Source organism: Amaranthus tricolor, chromosome 7 (assembly GCF_026212465.1).
Source record: "Amaranthus tricolor cultivar Red isolate AtriRed21 chromosome 7, ASM2621246v1, whole genome shotgun sequence".
Taxonomy (NCBI): Eukaryota; Viridiplantae; Streptophyta; class Magnoliopsida; order Caryophyllales; family Amaranthaceae; genus Amaranthus; species Amaranthus tricolor.
The window spans coordinates 24,971,978-24,993,660 of NC_080053.1; the positions used below are offsets into that span (position 1 = coordinate 24,971,978).

The 21,683-nt window shown below is 34.6% G+C and overlaps 2 protein-coding genes across 7 annotated transcripts; one reads left to right on the forward strand and one right to left on the reverse strand.

Annotated features, from left to right (window-relative positions):
- Nucleotides 1-42: 42 nt before the first annotated feature.
- On the forward strand, nucleotides 43-6,569 carry LOC130817382 (F-box/kelch-repeat protein At1g55270-like). 6 transcript variants are annotated; one of them, XR_009043772.1, is made up of 4 exons: nucleotides 43-370; nucleotides 1,608-1,670; nucleotides 4,166-5,624; nucleotides 6,093-6,569. XR_009043772.1 is itself a non-coding variant. In XM_057683050.1 (3 exons), exons 1-3 carry the CDS (start codon nucleotides 278-280, stop codon nucleotides 5,414-5,416), a joined length of 1,407 nt encoding a protein of 468 aa, XP_057539033.1. In that variant the 5' UTR covers nucleotides 43-277; the 3' UTR covers nucleotides 5,417-6,010. The 6 variants fall into 6 exon arrangements, 3 of the variants coding, with proteins under 3 accessions (XP_057539033.1, XP_057539034.1, XP_057539035.1); XR_009043773.1 differs by having other exon boundaries at nucleotides 1,611-1,670; XM_057683050.1 differs by lacking the exon at nucleotides 6,093-6,569 and having other exon boundaries at nucleotides 4,166-6,010.
- A 2,769-nt stretch (nucleotides 6,570-9,338) lies between these two features.
- LOC130817385 (uncharacterized) lies at nucleotides 9,339-10,141 on the reverse strand. Its single transcript, XM_057683059.1, has one exon. The coding sequence runs from the start codon at nucleotides 10,049-10,051 to the stop codon at nucleotides 9,521-9,523; it is 531 nt and encodes a 176-aa protein (XP_057539042.1). The 5' UTR covers nucleotides 10,052-10,141; the 3' UTR covers nucleotides 9,339-9,520.
- Between the last annotated feature and the right edge of the window lie 11,542 nt (nucleotides 10,142-21,683).

The following is a 21,683-nucleotide window of genomic DNA, read 5'->3' on the forward strand; positions in this document are numbered from 1 at the left end:
AATTACTATTTTTAATAGAAAAAAAGAAAAATAGAAATGGAGAATTGATTGATCAAAACCGAGGGTTTCCTATTTTCCATTCTCCCTCCACCACCCATCTCTCTTTCTCTCTCCTTCATTTTCTCTCTCTTTCCCTTACCTTACTTTCTCTCCCCTCCATTCTTTATCCCTTTCTCTCTCTAACATTTTCTCTCTCTTCACGGAGAAAAATCTACGGTGACGTCAAGGTGTAGGGATATCGGTAGGGGTTGGTAGAGATCTGGTAGGGATTCCCAAGATGAGCTTCGATCCAGTTCCTTCTAACTCTCATCACAATCTTGATGCACAGATCGCTCAGCTTATGCAGTGCAAACCTCTTTCCGAACAAGAGGTTTCTTTTCTTGAAATCTCACTTTTTTGATTCTGAATTGTTTTGGATCTATTTTATTTTGTTCTGTGCTTTTCAAGAATGTTGATGAATTTGTTTTGATATTTTCTGAAAGTGTTTTGATCTGTTAATTTTGCTTTTTTGGTTTTGCGGAATGCTTGTATTCGGATGGAAATTGTTGAAGTTGTTAGATTTAATCCGTTTTCGTTGTTTTTGGTTAAATCAGATCTGTTAATTACATGAAATGACCTTCAAGTAAGGGTTTTGTTTTGTTGTTTTTGATGATTTCTTTCTTTACGCTTGATGTAGTGAGAGTTAGGGATTTGGAACTTGATAGTATGTTGAGGTATCTGGCTGCTTTTATTGATACAGCGTATTAACCTGGTTTTTGAAGGATTTGTTGTAGTATGGAAGGCAATTTGAGGTGAATTTATTCTTGTACTCAAATATACTTTTTATAAATAATGTATCGTGCACCCAATCGCTCCCGAGTCAATCTAAGTTGCGTTCCTTGTTTTTGTTCCCGCTCCCCGTTCCAAAGCAAATGTCGTTCCAGGCATTGTTACCTAGAACGATATTTGGTTTGGAATGGGGAACGGGAACAGGAATGGGAATACGGAACGCAACCCAAATTGACTCGGGAACGACTGGGTAAAAGATAATACATTATGTATAAAATATATATTTGGAAACAAAATAAACTAAAACATTTAATTTGCTGTAAGAAATTATTTTCAAATGGAATTTTTTTAGAGTTCTAGGTTTTATCTCGTTTTTTTCTCCCTCCTTTTTTCTTTAATTTGTAAATGAAGGCCAAAATACCTTTTAAAAAGGTCTTCTACACCGGGACGTCACCATCGCGTTTCGTGGTGATTGGGGATAAACATTCTCGGATCGCGGAACGTGGCTACGTTCCACATCACATGTAACTATGGTTCTAGGTAACAATGTGTTTAGTAAACTAAGATATATCCAACTACCTAACATCTCAAACAGTAGCTCAGCAGGATCGCAGTGTCGACTTCATTGTGTAAATTACATTGTTGTCTTGGGTCCAAAATGAACCTATGCACCAAGCATGAGTCTTAAACTAGTCAAAATGCTTAATCCTCTATTTGATTAAATATTTTCCAAACATGACCAAATTTCATGAAATGAGATGTCCTCTTGTTGTGCTCAAATCAATTATGTTAAAAACCCAAGTTGGTGTATTAAATACTCCCTTTTTTATGTGTTAAAGCAGAGGAATTTACACCAACAGGAAGGACCAAAAGAGAAAACAAGTAATCACATTAGAGGAAAGGTGCTCATTTTCCATACTATCATCCCTAAATTATCATCCTCTAACATGCATAAAAAAGAGCAGAAATGACAAAGCTCAGCAAAATGAGGTGCTAAAACACTCGCGAAAGGAGTTGCTAACAACACTCGCCGTTACACTCACTGATAATAGCTTCTTTTTTTCAAAAATCCACAGCATCACACATGAGATATCTAATACGGAGCAACATACATCCTTTGTAACTCATACTCTTAAAAGAGTGGAATTAGAAGCATACAACATAGATTAACTAAGCATGTTGAATGCTTTCTTGTTTTAGCATTAAGCATTTTGACTAGTTTAAGACTCCTGCTTGGTGAATAGGTTCATTTTGGACCCAATACAACAACGTAATTTACACAATGAAGTCGACACTGCGATCCTACTGAGCTACTATTTGAGATGTTAGGTAGTTGTATATATCTTAGTTTACTAAACACATCGTTACCTAGAATCATAGTTGCATGTGACGTGGAACGTAGCCAAGTTCCGCGATCTGAGGATGTTTGTCCCCAATCACCACGAAACGCGATCCAAATCGCTCATGGTGACGTCCCGGTATAGAAGACCTTTAAAAAAGGTATTTTGGCCTTCATTTACAAATAAATTAAAGAAAAAGGAGGGAGAAAAAAACGAGATAAAACCTAGAACTCTAAAAAAATTCCATTTGAAAATAATTTCTTAAAGAAAATTAATTGTTTTAGTTTAATTTTGTTTCCAAATATATATTTTATACATAATGTATCTTTTACCCAGTCGTTCCCGAGTCAATTTAGGTTGCTTTCCGTGTTCCCATTCCCGTTCCCCGTTCCAAACCAAATGTTGTTCTAGGTAACAATGCCTGGAACGACATTTGCTTTGGAACGGGGAACGGGAACAAAAACAAGGAACGCAACCTAGATTGACTCGGGAGCGATTGGGTACAGGATACATTATTTATAAAAAGTATATTTGAGTACAAGATTAAATTAAAATGATTTTTTTTGATTTAAGAAATTGTTTTTAAGTTGAATTTTTTTAGTTTTCTAGGTTTCATCTTGTTTTTCCTCACTTGTTTTTTCTTTAATTTGTTAATGAAGGCGAAAATACCCTTTAAATGGTCTACTACGATCTGGGTATTGTTTCGTGGTGATTGGGGATGAACATTCCATGTAACTATGACTAAACATCCTTCACAAAATGTTACTTCTTTCAACCTGTCAATGTTAACAAAAACATGATTCATCATGGTTAGTGATTGCAAAACGTGACGCTCGAGGTTTACGTTGACCTGTCAAAAAAGGTACAGTTTTTCAAAAATGATAAAAAGTTTCCTTGGTACTTACACTTGAGGAAGAAGAGAAGTGAACACGAGTGAGAAATTTGAAGCCAAAAATAGAAAGAATATGAAGGCCAACTCTGTAGGAAAACTTTGTTATTCAGCTCCCTCATTAACATTGTAGGAAGGTTAGATTAATTTTGTAGGCTTTGCATTGCTATAATGTGATTATCTTTTAAACTTTCTCTAGTATATGATTATATGGTACATGGACTTCACGTGTCATTATCAGACATATGGCTGCGGTATCTGTCAAGCAACCAACTCAACCAAAAGGTTAAGCTGATAGTTGAGGCCCTAAGATATGTTATATACTCTAACACGCCCTTATACCCGGCGCTAAATATTCCACTTTGATGAGAGGTGGTTGAGATTTGAACCCGTGACCTTTTATCATGCTGGCTTGTAGTATCATGTTATATACTCTAACAATATCTTTTTTCATGTCTGAAAGTTGAAGGTTCACTTGCCTTCATTATGTTGGCCTATCCAAGATCTGTTTAGGCTTCTTGAAGTGAATACACCATCCAACCGCATTAAGACATGACGTTTTCTAAGTTTACTCCGATTTTATTGAGCTTTCTCTGACTAGAGCTTAGAGCCTTAGACGTATATGACTCATGTGGTAACCACTTTCTTTCGTTTCAAAAAGTTACCGAGATTTACTTTTTCCCGAATGACTCCCTAAAGGTCGCTGCTTATTGATTGGAATATGTGGAAGAGTCTGTATTAAAACTTTGTACTATAGCATACATCCACTTTCTACCGAGTTCTCTAAATTTTCTTATGAAATGGGGTTTTGTGAATACTTCTCTAGATTTTTGACAGTCGATCTGGTTTTATCGTTCTCGGTGCTATGGACTCAACCGCTAATGACCCGTAAAAATGTGACCCGACCCTTGACCCATTGTGTCGACCCGCCCCGTAAAACACCTCTACTTGCTGTCAAGCCTTTTTTGTGTGCGAGTGTGTTACCAATCAGAAGCAAGTCAAACTCTATTACAATTTAACTATAAATTATTGGAAAAAAACCCACAAATTTTCTCATTTTGTTTGACATCGGATTTAATTGTGAAACTTTTGATCTTCATAGCCCTTTTATCAGGGTGTCGATGCTACTATGCCGAATTTGTTGTCTGATTTATAAAAAATATTTCAGGTTGACTCCGTGTCGTGCTACTGCAAGGTTGATGCTAGTTTAAAAACAGTCGTTGGTGCAAGAAAATTTGTTTCAGGATCAAAAATCTGCATACAACCCGATATAAATCCCCGTGCACACCGAACAAAAAACTCTCGCAGAGAGAGGAACCGTGTCCAATCACCTCTCTTGCCTGGCCTCCCCGATGATCTTGCCGTTGCTTGTCTTATTCGAGTCCCTCGAGTGGAACACCGAAAACTTCGCCTAGTTTGCAAAAGATGGCAGCGACTCGTGTCTGGAAACTTCTACTATTCTCAGAGGAAAAATCTCGGAATGGCAGAAGAATGGGTATATGTGATGAAAAGGGACCGAGATGGAAAGATCTCATGGCATGCTTTTGATCCTACTTATCAGGTTTGGCAACCACTTCCTCCTGTTCCTGGAGAGTATTCCGAAGCCAGAGGATTCGGGTGTGCTGTTCTAAGCGGGTGTCATCTGTACTTGTTCGGAGGTGAAGATCCGCTGAAGGGTTCTATGAGACGTGTCGTATTCTATAGTGCAAGGACAAACAAATGGCACGCAGCGCCAAGCATGTATCGGAGGCGCCATTGTTTCGGTTCTTGTGTCATAGATAACTGCCTTTATGTGGCTGGTGGTGAATGTGAAGGGATCCAACGGGCTCTCCGTTCAGCCGAGATGTATGACCCGAACAAGAACCGATGGAGTCCCATTGCCGAGATGAGCACAGGGATGGTCCCTTTCATCGGAGTTGTGTACAACGGAAAATGGTATTTAAAAGGATTACGTACTCATCGCCAAGTAATGAGTGAAGTATATGATCCCGAGACCAACACCTGGAACCCTGTGAATGACGGAATGGTCGCAAGTTGGCGAAATCCAAGCACCACCATGAACGGTCAGCTATATTCTATCGATTGCAGGGACGGGTGCAAGCTTAGAGTATACGATGACGCAACGGATTCATGGATAAAATTTATCGACAGTAAACTCCACCTTGGAAGTTCCCGAGCTTTGGAGGCTGCGGCACTTGTTCCCCTTAACGGTAAGCTTTGTATTATTCGTAACAACATGAGCATCAGTCTAGTTGACGTCTCAAGCCATGATAAGCACGTCGAGAGTAACCCGCACCTATGGGAGAATGTCGGTGGAAGGGGTCATTTGAGGACTATGTTCACTAATCTATTATCAAGCATAGCCGGCCGAAGTGGTATAAAAAGCCATATTTTGCACTGTCAAGTGCTTCAAGCATGAGATTCAACGGACGACATATATAACGTGCTTTTGGGTATTAGAATTCATTCGTTTTATGTCCAAAAATGGGTAGGATCCGTTGAGTGCAAGTCCATATATGCTCAGACGCAGAACCCAAATTCTTTTACCTTCACAATGTATATTTCACCGATTCGTGAAGAGAATTTTGCATCCATTCAACATCGAAGAGAGGAGAAGCGCCCCGAAAGTAAGTGAAAGTTGATTTGTTTGTTCCGTCAGTTAGTGTTTCATGTGGTCGTTTGTGTAGAGTTGATTCGTTTAGGTAGGCTGAAATCCGCTGTGATTTGCAGAATTCTGAGACTCGGTTTTTGAAAGACACGAAAATGACGTACAGTAATTCTGTGGATGCTTATGTGAATATCATGTCGAATTCCTGAAAATTAGACTCGCCTTTTGGATTTTTGTCGCGATAAATAAAAATTATATGGTCTTGAGTTTGTTCGTTTTAAACCTTGTTTGTATCATAAAAATTTAGGAAGATTCAGTGTCTTTGATTTTGCTATTGAAACTTTGTTTAGGACTGATCATCATGCATGAAATGTTGGAATACTATGTTGGGGCTTAGACTATGGATTAACAATGGCTCTTTATAACGAACTTTTAGCATACTGAACCACAAAACTTCATTATGTAACCCGTGATTATCTTTGTAAAGTGTATTAGGTTGTTCTAGAAAAACGAAAAACTATGGTGAAGTTACCGTGAGGTGCTGCATCTGTTACTGCAATTACGACGACATCTGCAGTTATGAAACCTTGTGCTAGGGTCTTGTTATGATTGCCGACTGCTGTCTTAGTTCGGCGTAAGTACTGGTATGAAGATACAGCAATATCGTCGTCTACCTTACCTCGATGTCTTGTATCAAAGTAAAGTGATGGAAATATTACCCACACGACCAAAACAAACATGAAAGCAAACTAGCTTAGTTCGTCATTTTTACTTTGCTACAATTCTTTTTATGGAAAAATTTCTACTATTTATTTTCATAGACACATTTCAACTCTATGTATATCCACGTACTTCAAATGATCTCACTATTTCTTAATCTAAAATTTCATTAATGCAATTTATTAAGGACTATGAGAGTACATACCATATTTTCTTGAAATCCACTTTTATGCGTTGGAAGACATAATAATGTGTTACCGTTTAGTACGTTCCATTAACTTTGTCTTATTTTTATTCTGGCGATGACCCATATTCTGTTTCTAATTTTTATTTACATATTTAACTTATTTTTTTTCATTTACACATTTCTTCTACTATTTCAAAATGTTTACTTTTGTTTCTTTTTTTCTTGAATTTTTCACTAAATACATATGGGGTAAATTTGATGTGATAAAAGGAATATGAAATTATGGAGGATATATGTATTGAAATAATACACATACAACCACAAGAGTAGTAAAATGTTTACAAAAACAACACCAAAAATCAATGGTAAACTCTTTCTCAACCATAATAGTTTTTCTTTAATGAATCTGCAATTGAATCATAGAATACTTGCAATAAAATTAGGCTCACTCTTTGCTCTCACTAGCTTGTTTATCATTAGAATCCCATGTCCACTCTACATGAACTAGGAAGGGTTTAATCGCTAATGTCATTGGTGCTTCCACTTCCACATATAGAAATTCTAATTACCTTAGCAATTTTACTTTATTAGTGTTTACTTGTTGACAATCGCTCATGTCTTATTAAATTTGTTATAATTGTTAATAATTTATATTATATTTTTATTAAATTCTGAACATAATAACAATATTAATGATTTAACCAAAACTGCTAATAAGTGACATCATTTAATTTGAGAATTATCCATTTATAAACTCACATTAAAGAATTTTTTCATTTGGATTGTAGGGTAGATTTGTGGATGGAAATGACTAGTTGAGATTCGATATTAGAATCTTATTTGGAAAATACAGCACTTGCTCTAACTAATATAAGATTTAATTTTTATGTCAAAGAATTAAGAAGAGAGAATATAATATAATATATAATCTATTGAATTAATTGCATCTATTAGTTTTAAAACAAAAAATTATTGAATTTATACATATTACTAGACTTTTTCAATGGACTTATATGTAAGCTCAACAAAAATATTTAGGAAAAATTGTCTATAATAGTTCAACTTATTTTTAATTTCTCCATAATAATCCTAACTTTTGATTAATCATGAATAATATCAATTAAGTAGGATATTTTCCACTAACATTCAAAATTACCTAAAACTTGTTTAACCAGTTCATTTAGGAAAAAATAAAAAAAAATAAAAATAAAAAAAAAGAAAAATTCAAAATCCCTATGGCCTCCACCACCCCACCATCAGCCACCCTCTCCTAGTTGTTCAACGTTGTTAAAGTGGGAAAATTTTGAATCTTTTGGGACATTTACGGTTTATAATTGATAATCTAGGAATTAAATAATGTTAGGTGATTTGAAAACTGAGGGTGATTTGAAACCATTAACTGGCTATTAAGGTTGAGGAGGGATGGTGGTGGTGGGTCGGTGAAAGTAGGGAAGGGGTTGGTTTTGTTTAATTTTTGTTTTTTTTTTTTTAAATATTTTTTCTTAAATTACCTATAATAGTGGGTTAATTTACTTGGTGGGATGTTAGAGGAAAATACTCTTCTTAGTTTGTATTATTCATAATTAATTAAAAGTTCGGATTATTATAAGAAATAAAAAAAGTTGAATTATTTTAGACAATTTTTCCAAATATTTATACTGAATTTATTTCTTAATAGATTATACTCTCTTTTTTAGCACTAAATGCAAATACCTTGAATATATCTTATTAAACATATTAATTAAAAATTATGAAAAATTAAAACTAATAAAATTTACATTAAGATATATTAAATAAGATTTGATAAATTTAAACTTATACATCAAAAATAAAATATAATAATATATGATTTTACAACGTTTTTACCTCAGTTAGGCAGATATGAGTATAAATTTTGTGGTTAATTTATGAATATAAGTATAAATAGTCTTACTCACCATGGGTAATGGTTATGTGGTAGCCGGTGGGCAAAAACTTTTACCTACCCCGTATATACCCGTTTGTCTCATATGTGATTGGCCTCACATTTACAATGAACTATTTTATATAATTATATTAATGTTGTTATTTTTATTAAAAACTATTAATAACAAACTAAGGATATTAATTTTATCATTTTTTATTGTGTAGTTTAGATAAAATTATAAATTAAATTTATAAAGAATTACAATTGTATAAAGACATAAAGGGAATAAGAGAAAATAGACCAATATACGTAACTATACCGGATTAATGATAGTGGTTGAGATTGAGTTAGGGAAGAACATAAGGAGCACTTTTTTTAATTTTCATATTTGATTTCAACATTCCGTAACTTTCGTTGGCGAAGCCACATGGGAGTCCTCACTCTCGCGGTCTACTCCTTATTTCTTACGGCTTATTTATTTGGTTTGCCCTTGCAGAATTTCTTTTATATTTTCTCAGTTTAATTATATTTGGTGTGACTTTTTATACAATACAATTTATCAATTTGATCATTTACATATTAAATATTAAATTATACATAACAAAAAATTATTAAAAAATTATATACTATAAAAAATATAATTAGTCAATTCAAATAACATCCAACTTAACTATAGTTATTCTTGTATATTAGCCGTCAAATATAAAATATATTAAATAATAAAAAATGCCAATAACCATAATGAAACAAGTATTTCAGAATGAAATCTGCACATTATAGAGGAGGTCTTCGTAAATAATGGTAATTTGTAAAGTTAACAAATCACCGTTATGTGATAAGATTTGATAGAATTTGATAGAGAATTTTGTGATTTTAATTTACAAATCACAATTACTAATGAGTAATTATTAAGCCGAAATATAGTAGTAAAATAGATGAAATAATAAGTAATAAAACTAAGTATTTCAGAAAGAAATTAGTGTATATAATACAATAACAAGACTTACATTACAATTGACAAGCTAATTAACCAACATAATTATTGTTGATCTAAAACAAAAAATTAACCCAAAACAGGATAGGATTATATTTTAGTCTTAAATTAAATTAAATTAAGAACATACCCAATTAAAACAGAGTAAGCCTTATTCATACAAGTAGGAATAACTTCAAACATCTTAGCAGGCAATTTCTGACTCAAAGCTCCAACAAAGAATTCCACCATACCCGAATCCGGATCCATTTCCATACCCGTAACCGAGACCCATACAAAAAACTTCTTAGCTTGAATTCCTTTAACATCAGACACTTTCCCATAACTTAACTTCCCTTTAATTATCTTATCATAATACACGATCTGATTATCAGGAAATTTGACATAACATGGATGTTCCATTTCAAGAGTGAAGCTTCCATTAATGGAGGACAGAGTATAACATTTTACTCCATTTGGGATTACTCCTTTTGGAAGATTGTAATATGGGAGGATGTCATGGATGTCTGGAGAAGAAGAGCTGTTGATGGGATTTGATGGAGGGTTGGGATTGGAGTTGATGAGGGAGATGAGAGAAGATATGATGATGATGGTGATGAGAGAGGTGGGGGATGGAAAGTTCCTTGAAAGAGCAGCCATTGATGAATGATGAGTTTGTGTTTTTGGAGGTTGTGTGTCAAAGATTTAAGTTGTGCAAGTGTTTTGATATATATTTTTTTGATCGTTTGACTGTTTCTGAGACGAATTTAAGAAAAGCTAAAATTTCTAATGAATTACTATAGAAAAAAAAAATAAAAAAATAAATAAAATTAAAAAAATAAATTAAAATAATAAAACTCCCACCTTATCAAATCCTATCATATAAAGGTGATTTGCGAATCTTAAAAATAACCGTTATTTACTAAGATCTTCTCAAGAAAAACGGGTGATACGCATGCTTTATGTATATTTTATCCCCTAATTTTGAATTATATTGATGCCATTCTTATGCCTTATTCTTTTGATTTAGTCTATTTATGCTTGTTTTCGAGGACTACGTATTTTGGTATGTTGGAATTTGTCTTTTAAGCCCTTTGATTTGGTCTTTTAAGTCCCAAAATAAAAAACTTTTAAATAAAATTATAATACATAATTTAAGAATTAAAACCAAATCGACTTAAGTCTTAAAATTGTTTTTTTTAAGTCATAGATTTGGCCTTTTAGGTCTTGAATTTGATCTTTTGAGTTTTAAATTTGATATAAAAGTATTAAAAAAATTAGGTCGTGTATTATTTGGCCTATTTATAGGTGGTTGCACTCATACTACTGTTGCATACTACTTTTTGTGATATTTTTTTCCTAATTTGACCGTCTTATCATGAGATGAGTTAAGAAAATGACCATTAACATAAAAAGTAATTTGTTAACTAGTTTATATTAATTTTCTAAAACTATTAAAAAAACTTTTTTTTTTGAAAGATTGTTTTTATTTTTTAAAGTACTTATAATTTAGGCCACTTCAATATAGGTTGTCTCAATGATGAGTAGAGTTGTTTATGGGCGGGCTACTCGTCAGACTCAACCCACTCGGCTTGAAAAATGGGCGGGTATGGACAACGTATTTGAAAAAAAATTAAAATTTGGACGGATAATGCCCGCCCGCCGAGATAAATGGGCGGGTAATGACACAAAAAAAATACCCGCTGGTATACCCGTCCGCCTGCTTAGTTTATTATATTAAATCTTAAAGGGATATTATCACTGGTACCCTTGCGTTATTGCACTTTAACTTTGGTACCCCTGTGTTTTTCGTAATTCCAATGGTACCTCCAACATATCTTGCTAATTACCAACGTGACACTTTTTAAGTTTTTTCTGTTAAGTGGTCGTTAGTTTTTGAATTTGACCTAACTATGGGTAGATTTTTATTGCTTTCTTCTTCTTTTTCTTCTTCTTCTTCTTCTTTCCTTTTCCCTCTCCTCTTCCTTCTTTTCTTCCATGGCTGCTTCTTCAAGGTACTCATTATTTTGTGATAAGGTGTATTCCGATACTACCAAAAGACCACTTAGAACATGGGTTTTTCCGGAGAGCCCAGTTGGAGATTACTTGGCGGTAATTTTCTCACTCGCAATTTGGTTTTTGAATTAATGCTAAATTAATATCTAACAATCCAGTAAACTTAAACCAATGGCACAAAATTAACATCAAAATAACTAACAAGCTCACATCAATTACACAAACATCGTATTTCCGACAATTAAAACAAATCCAGTTCCCAAATCCCAAACATTCCTCCAAAACATTCAAATCAAAAAAATTGAAATTTTTACCGAAGAAATCGAAGAATAAGAAGAAGAAGAAACACTTGAATTCGACTCATTCCGTGTAGACAACATCCTGAAACCTGTGAAACAATGAATTCTGGAAAATGATAATGATGGATATTTGGGGAAAGTAAGTGAGGATGATGACAATGAAATTGCGAAAAATCTGTTGCGTTGGAGTTTAATTTGATAAACTAGGAACCCAGAAGATGATGAAATTGATAGCTGCTCCTCCTACTTCATCGCTCTTGCAAACCGAATTGCTAGTGAGAAAATTACCGCCAGGTAATCTCCAACTGGGCTCTCCGGAAAAACCCATGTTCCGTGTGGTCTTTTAGCTGTACCGGAATACACCTTAACGCAAAATGATGAGTGCCTTGAAGAAGCAGCCATGGAAGGAGAGAAGGAAGAGGAGAGGGAAAAGGGAAGAAGAAGAACACAATAAGAAATTAACCATGGTTAGGTCAAATCAAAAAATTAACGGCCACTTAACGAAAAAAATTTAAAAAGTGTCACGTTTGTAATTAGCAAGATATGTTGGGGGTACCATTGGAATTACGAAAAACACAGGGGTACAAAGATAAAGTGCAATAACATAGGGGTACCATTGATAATATTCCAATATTAAATAAAAATTATATTATGTTTTATGTTAGCTCTACATTACCCAACTTACTTAATACTCCATTAATTCCTATTTTTCAATTCTCATATACTCTCTAGAACTCCCGCCACCTAATTCCCACTTTTCAATCCCCTACTTTTATATTTATGTAATTTGAGTATTTTGAGATTTTTATGTATTTAGAGTATTTTGGACAATGTATTGTATTATCAGAATTGTTATTAAGACTTAACTTTATAATTGGTATTGTATTTTGATTTTTATATAAGAAATACCTGCTTATCCGCGGGTCCCGCCCGCTAAAAAAATGGGCGGGTAGTGAAAAGAAAATTAACCCGCACAAATGCGGGCGAACTTTTGAATATTTGAGCCTGCAGGTAGATTTTTAAGGTATCACCTGGTCCGCTACCCGGCCAAACCCACCCATAAACAACTCTAATCATGAGATAGTCTTTAATAAAGAAATAGTAATTTTTCTATGCTTTGTTGAGGTAGATCAAGGTTTGGTGTTAAATTGTAGAAGCATTTGAAATCATTTAATTATTTAATTATTTATTTTTGGATTATTGGATATGATTGTTAGAATAATATCGTTTGATTGATAGGATATTTTGTATAATCAATATGATTGTGTAGAATATTGTGCAAATATTTAGTTTCCTAAATTATAGATTGTATTCTTGTATATAATATTATTCCATATAATGAGAATGACAACCAATCTATTCTTTTATGGTATCATTTGCTTAGGTTTCTTGCATCCTACTCCCTCCACCTCCACTGCCCTGCCGGCCAGCCACCATCCACGGCTGCCGCTGTAATACCCCAGATTTAGCTTGAAAAAGGATTGATAGACTACTCATATCAATAAGGTGCATCTTCTTTTCTAGAGATCCCATTTGCTAAGAACTCCACAGTTAAGCGTGCTTGGTGGAGAGCAATCTTAGGATGGGTGACCTCCTGGGAAGTTTTCCCGGGTGCGCACGAGTGAGGCCAAAGTGCGCTGGAAAGACTTGTGTTGGTTTATGGGGCTAGTCTACAGTCTCCAAGAGTAGTCACCAGCGGTCCGAGGGGCCGGGGTGTTACCAATGGTATCAGAGCAACCCTGCGACCATGGCTGATAGTGTTTAATGCACCTAGCGGGAGAAAAGATCCTGAAGTTACGGTCCAACGAGGACGTTGTATTCTTAAGTGGGGTTGAGTGTAATACCCCAGATTTAGCTTGAAAAAGGATTGATAGACTACTCATATCAACAAGGTGCATCTTCTTTTCTAGAGAGCCCATTTGCTAAGAACTCCACAGTTAAGCGTGCTTGGTGGAGAGCAATCTTAGAATGGGTGACCTCCTGGGAAGTTTTCCCGGGTGCGCACGAGTGAGGCCAAAGTGCGCTGGAAAGACTTGTGTTGGTTTGTGGGGCTAGTCTACAGTCTCCAAGAGTAGTCACCAGCGGTCCGAGGCCGGGGTGTTACAGCCACCCTCTTCTTCTCTCTTTCTCTTGTCTTTTCTTGTTCCTTCTATGGCTGCTCCAACAAAATTCATCCCACAACTTTAGTTACTAATATTAAAACTAGTGTGCCAATCCAACTTGATGAAGAAGGCACCAACTTTCATACTTGGGTCACTTTATTCAAACTTCATTGTCGAGCTCATCTTGTGGATGGTCACATTCTTCCCCATGACTCCTCTAAAGCACCGGCTTCTAAAGATTCCGAATGGCAACGACTTGATGACATCGTTCGCACATGGATTTATGGTTGTATTAGTCCATCCCTTCTCTAATCAATTGTTCGTCCCGATTGAGCTCTTGTTACTACAACTAAGGATAATTCCGACCATTTTGCGTCTCATGGTGCCTCCCACCACCGTGGTGGCCACCGTCAGCCTCGACGTGGTGGTACGAACAGCCAAAGCTGCCACCATGGCTTCACCAGCGGTTTTGGCAAGTCTTTGCAGCGCCACAATCCCAGGCCCAGTTCTTCTTTTGGTTATCGACCCAGCAACACTTCTCAACATCCTGACCCATCTTCTTTTCCTTGGACTTCCCCTCCATGGCCATACTGGGCTGGTCAGCCTTAGGCCCAACCTCCTGCCCCTTTTCCTACTACTCTATGGGCTCAAAGTTATCACACCGGGACTAGTGCTTCTATGGTTATGTTCCTACGGATATTGATCACGCCATGAATACTTTTTCTTTGTCTACTCCGGATGAGCAATTTTACATAGATACCGGTGCCACACCTCACATGACTCGATCTCTAGGTAATTTAATGCCATATTTTCCTTTAAAGCATCAATTAAATAATGCTATTGTTGTTGGTAATGGTAATATGATTCCAGTACATGGTCATGGGCAACTTTCTTTTCCTTCCTCGCAAAAACCCCTTACCCTCGAAAATGTGTTACATGCACTCAAACTTATTAAAAACTTAATTTATGTCCGTAAATTTACTCATGACAATATGGTTTCCGCTGAATATGATCTTTTTGGATTTTTTGTGAAGGACTTGGCCACGGGGAACTTCGTTTTGAGATCTAATAGCACGGGTAATCTTTATCCTTTCCAGTCAACACATGGAGCTTCTTCTACTTCATCCACACCATCGGCTTTTTCCGTTTTGTCTACTAGTGTTTGGCATTCCTGTTTAGGCCATCCGGGAAATGTGATTTTAAATTCCTTGTATTCTTCTCGTTTAATTCAATGCAATAAAGATCCTACTTTTGTTTTTCATTCATGTTCTTTGGGAAAACATATTCAATTTTCTAATTCAATGTCTATGAGTACTAAGCCTTTTGATATTATTCATAGTGATTTATGGACATCTCCTATTTCTAGTCCATCGGAATACAAATACTATGTACTTTTTCTTGAAAATTATACTAATTTTTTGTGGACTTTTCCCTTAATTTGCAAATCCCAAGTATATGATGTGTTTGTGAATTTCAATACCTTTGTTCTTACCTAGTTTGAACTCAAAATCAAATCTTTTCAATGTGATAACGGGGGTGAATTTGATAATAAAATGTTTCATCAATTTTGTGCTCATCAAGGTCTTACTCTTCGATTCTCTTGTCCTTACACCTCCTCTCAAAATGGCAAATCCGAACGAAAAATCCGCTCCATTAATAATATCGTTCGTACTCTTTTGTGTCATGCTTCTCTTCCTCCGTTGTTTTGGCCTCACGCCTTAACCACGACCACTTATCTCCTTAATATTCTCCCTTCTAAAATCCTTGGCAATCTCACTCCCACTCACTTACTTTATCGTAAGTCTCCTTCCTATACTCATCTATGGGTTTTTGGGTGTTTATGTTTCCCTCTCTTTCCCTCTACTACTATCCATAAACTCCAACCTCGTTCCGCTCCGTGTGTCTTTTTGGGTTACCCTTCTTCTCATAGGGGTTACAAGTGCTATGATCTCTCATCCTGTAAATTTCTTACATCTTGACATGTTCTTTTTTATGAGGCCACCTTTCCCCTTTTCCGCTCCTATACGCCCTCCCCTCAAGCATACCACTTCTTAGATGATTCTCTTCCTCTCCTTTTACTCAAAACAACCCACACCCCTTCCCCCTACCCAAATCTGACCCCCGCTGGGCCTGCTCCTCCTCACGCCTAACCTCACCCAGCCTACCTCTCTCTGCCCCTTACACCCTCTGCTAGGCGTGCTCCTGTTTTCGATCCAAACACATCCCCAACCTACCCTCTCCTTTCTAATGGGCCTGCTCCTTTCTCCCCCCAATCCACCTCCCACCAGCCTTACTAGGCCTGCCTTACGCAGCCCAGTAACCTGCCAGCCCACTTCTTCCTCCCCCTCTTCCCATAACGATCCTCTATCCTCACCACCCAGCATGGTCACGCGCCGTAAGCTTGGTATTTTCAAACCTAACCCCAAATACTACTCCCAAGTCTTATTCGTTTCCTTTTCACCTTTACCCAAAAGTCCCCTCCATGCCCTTCGTGACCCGAACCGAAAGTTAGCTATGAAAGAGGAATTTGATGCTTTAATGGAGAATCATACTTGGGATCTTGTGCCTCGTCCTCCTAATGCTAATCTCATCTGGTCCTTGTGGATTTTTCGTCTAAAGACAAAGTCCGATGGTTCTTTTGAGTGCTATAAAGTGCGTTTTATCGGTGATGGTAAATCTTAATGGGAAGGCACAGACTGTGATGAAACTATTAGTCCGGTTGTGAAACCTGCTTCTATTCGCATTGTTTTAAGCATTGCTCTTTCCAAGTCTTGGTCAATTCGTCAGCTGGATGTTAAGAATGCCTTTCTTCATGGTTACTTGTCTGAAACCGTCTACATGCATCAACCCCTGGGTTTTCAAGATCCTGCTTGTCCCGATCATGTTTGTCATCTTCGCAAATCTTTGTATGGTCTCAAACAAGCCCCCCGAGCTTGGTACCAGCGGTTTGCCAATTTTATGACCACTATTAGTTTTTCTAACAGTGTCTCTGATAATTCTCTTTTTGTTTACCGTTATGGTTCTCATATTGCTTATCTCTTGTTGTATGTGGACGACATTATTCTTACGGCTTCTTCTGATACGCTTCGTCAATCTATTATGTCTAAACTTAGCTCTGAGTTTGCTATGAAGGACTTGGGTCCTTTCCATTATTTTTTGCGTCCTCTTCACTAGTGGAAAAAACCTCATTTGTTGCGTATCATTTGCTGCGGTTTTCCTTAGACACAGCATTAAATAGCAAAAAAAGAAAAAAGAAAAAAAATATATAGTACAAAATGCTGCGGTTTTCCTGACGCCCGCAGCAAATAAGCATTATTTGCTGCAGTTTTATAAAGCCCGCAGCAAATAAGTGCTTATTAAACGAAAAAAAATAAAAAATAAAAAATAAGCATTATTTGCTGCGAATTTATTAAACCCGCAGCAAATAAGTATTAAAAAAAAAATTTTGTTTAATAAGCAGTTATTTGCTGCGGGTTTCTCAAATCCGTAGCAAATAATGCTTATTTGCTGCGGTATTTTAAGAAGCCCGCAGCAAATAGTTAGTTCAAAAAATATAAAAAACGCGTTTTGACGTTCAATTGCTTAAAACCCTAAAATAACTTTCTTCAAAAACCCACGACGACAACTGTCTTCTTCTTCAAGCTCTTCTATTTCAGAAAATTTCTTCAAAAACCCACGAAAAATCTCTTCAAGTTCTTCAAGTTTTTCAAATCATACGACTCTATTGTGTTTTCTCTTCATTTCGTTCATCATCTTCCAAATTCCACGACTTTGTTTAAGTTCTTCAAGTTCCTGTGTTGTTGAAATTTGTTGCTTCAATAACCACACATTGCACGAATTTCCTTCTCCATCTTTGTTTAAGTTCTTCAACCCACCATTGTTACTTTTCCTTTAAAAGCCACGAAATTAGGGCTAGTCTTGTTCTTTTTCAAGTCATTGTGTTTTAATAAGGATTTAGTCTTTTTTTATACTAATTTTGATATTGTTTTTCATTGTAGGTTACATAATCTTATTGTAGAAACAAAATTATCATATCTCATTACCAAGGTATGTATTTTATATTTGAATGTGAATAATTTACTTATGTATGTACTTGATTATTTGAATGTGAATAATTTTAATTAATTAGGATTTTTAGGGTAGATTGAATGTGAATAATTACTTATGTATGTGGTATCAATGGTTCAATGGGTAGTTGTTCTTATAAACGACATCATGTAAGATTATAATCATGTAATTTAATTATCAATTTTTATTTGGTGATGATAATTTTTGCTGGTATTAAACCTGCTTTGCTTTATTATCTGTGTGAAGTAGAAATTTGGAAGTAGGATAGTGGCTTTTCCTTATCGAAAATCGGCTAAGAAATTGAAGAGATTTAAAGAACCTCAGAATGAAATGAGATTTATATACATTACTTATAAAATACAAGAAGATATCTTTTAGCTAATGAACAATTCTTTTAGCTTCAATCAGGTTCAAAAGGTTTGTTGCTTTTGTGTCATTATTTTTATGTTTATAAAAATTTAAGATTGAACGCAATGTTTGTGAATGATCAAGTTCCTTGGTGATTGATTGTTGATAATGTATTATTCATTTTCTATTTTTAGGATTAAGTTGATATTCTAATGTACTTCTAGGATGTTAATTAATTATGTTTTTGGATGAGTTTAATGCTTATTTGTGTTTTGTTGGATTTGCAGATTGATAGTTTGCCATGTCGATGTTTATTCGAAGGACAAAAATTCTCAACTCGAATCCACTATTCACTTTCGCAAGCTGCTTTCTATATGAAACATGTAGGATTGAATCTCAAAAACCGAGAGCTTTTGATGTGCGACACTCTTTTTGGAGTCAAGTATTCATTATTTTTATGACTAGAGTAACTTTAAAAGTAATTGTGTCAAGTTTAAAAGCACATTTTGATTTATAAGGACTTTAATTTGTATATGTACATATTATTATATTTTATATACGATCGAGAGTTTACAAAGAGATTATTGGTGATTATTGGAGTTAATTGGTGATTATCATTGGATTAATCATTGTTTATTACATTGTACATAATTGGATTATTTAATACTATTAAACGAAAAAAGCAAAAAAAAAAAAGTGAAGAATAAATTTGAAGGCAGACAGACCCAACTCCGCGCCTCGCCCAAATCTTCGCGGCACACGGAGAGCCTCCTGACCCAGCAAAAAAAAAAAAAAAAAATTTGCTACGGGCTTCTTAAAAACCGCAGCAAATAGTCATACTCTATGTGCTGCAGTTTTTAAGAAGACCGCAGCAAATAGCCTTTTTTTTGCTACGGTTTCAAACCGCAGCATTTAAAATAGGCCATTTGCTGCTATCACTATTGTTGCGGGCCAAAACCGTAGCATATTATGGCCAAAAAACCTCAGCAAATAAGGTTTTTTTCCACTAGTGGTACTTATGCGGGTCTCTTTCTCTCTCAACTGAGGTATGCATCTGAGATTCTTGAAAAAGCAGGTTTGTCTCACTGCAAGTCTGTTTCTACTCCTGTTGCTACGTCTAGGAAACTTTGTGCTAATGCGGGTTCTCCTTGTGATGATCCTACGTTGTATCGTAGTCTGGCTGGTGCTTTACAGTATCTTACTTTTACTCGACCAAACATTTCCTATGCCGTTCAGCAAGTTTGTCTATATATGCATATTGAGATCGGCATTCACTTTGTTCGTGAACAGGTGAAACGTGGTGATGTTTGGGTACTTCATGTTCCTTCTCGATATTGGATTGCTGACATTTTCACTAAAGGACTTCCTCAGGTCCTATTTGATGATTTTCGATCCAGTCTCTGCGTTTGCCAACCTCCCGATTCGACTGCGGGGGTGTGTTGGAGAATAATACCTTTTGAATGATAGGATATTTTATATAATCAATATTATTGTGTAGAATATTGTGCAAATATTTAGTTTCCTAAATTATAGATTGTATTCTTGTATATAATATTATTCCATCTAATGAGAATGGCAACCATTCTATTTTTTCAATGATGAGAGAAAGAGACTAGGTGAGAATCGAATTCACTACATTTCTTGAAAACTGAAAAGGAATTCCATCGCTCCATTTGAGATAAAACTCAAATCTCTAATGAATATTATTTTAAGATAATGTTTCAATTAAAAAAAAATATTATCATAGCATAGAATATTGTTAATATTATATAGGTATAATCCTTTTGAAAAGATTGATTATTTCTAACTTTATATTTTTTGGAAAAATTATCTAGAATAATCTAACTTATTCATGAGTTTTCTATAATAATCCCATTTATTGATTAACTATGAATAATTCCAACTTTGAGGAGTATTTTCATAGAGTAAACTCGGTAATCGGATGACTTGCAATAGCAAGTTTTATGTTTTAAAAAAAAGATAAATTAAAAATAAAATATCGAAAAAAATGTTAAAAAAATATTCAAAAAAAAATTATTATTTTTTTTATCATTCATAATTTTTATGTAAGTTTGCAAAATTTTTCTGTAATTTTAAATTAATTTTCAGTTTACTATTTTGGTAAATTACCTACTATAGCAGGTCATCGAATTACCCAAGTATACTCTAGGCAAAAACCCCATAAAGTTCGAATTATTCATGATAAATCAATAGGTGGGATTATTGTAGAGAAATTATGAAAAATTTAGATTATTCTCGATAATTTTTCCTCTTTTAAGGAAATTCAGTGTAACTATAAATATTTTATCTTATACGATAATGACTAGTCGAGAAAGAATTAATAAGTTAATTGTAACTACTCTTTTGTTAACATTAGTTTGATACGTTTAATTGTTATTCTAAAATAATAATTTTATATTATTTACGTTTTGCTAGAATTATAATTTTTTTGAATTTGAGTTTATTCGCAAATAAATAAAATGTGTAAATGAAATAAAGAGATAATTTTAAATCATAATTAACATAAAAAACAATTACTTACATAAATATGAGCAAATTATAAAAGAAAAATTGTAACAAACTATGAAAAGCACATGGAGTCTTCAATATTCATGTCTCTACCGGACACTTGCCAACTATTTTGGCCGTATTTTTTCATTTATCGTAAATAAATAAACTAATTTTCGCGTTGTTGCCTAATTTAGTGGGTGATTAGGCATTTAGGCTTGGGAATCCATTTTATCAAGAACGTTATCCTTGTAGCTATATGTATATACTATTTCTTTTAATAGGAAATTTTGTTAAAAATTATTTTAAATATGACCCATTCACTTAAAACAATTAATTAACTTAAAATATTTCATACTATTAGAATAATTAATCCTCTCCTAATAATTTAAAGTTTTGTTCATCTTTTTAAAATATAGTCTTGAGTTTTAGTAAAATAACATACGCTGAATTATTTTGAGAAGGTTACTTTTACTTCGATAATTTAAATTATTTTGAATTAATTAATATTAGGAATTATTTTGTGCGATTAAGTCATAATTAAGATTGTTTTTTAAAATTTTTACTATTATATATAGTACATTAAAGATAATCAATTGAGAGTTGAGATCAAATCATTCAATATACATGTCTACAATCAGTGGCGGATTCTGAACTCAAATCCAGAGGGGTCTTTGAAGGTGTGCGAGGTGATCGACCGCACAAGGCTCTCTTTCTGCCGTATATGAAAAAGTTAATAAAAAAGAAATATGTTGAGTTTATTAATAAAATAAATATATTTACTATAAGTAAGGCGCAAAATAAAAGTTTTGCATTGCCTCTAAATTTTTCAAGACGGCTCTGCTCAAATCCATGGGTAGCACTAACGTATTGAAGTAAATTAATAAAAAATTCGATAGAATTTTGTTTGTAAAATGAAAGACCTAAAATTTTTTCATAACATCATATTGA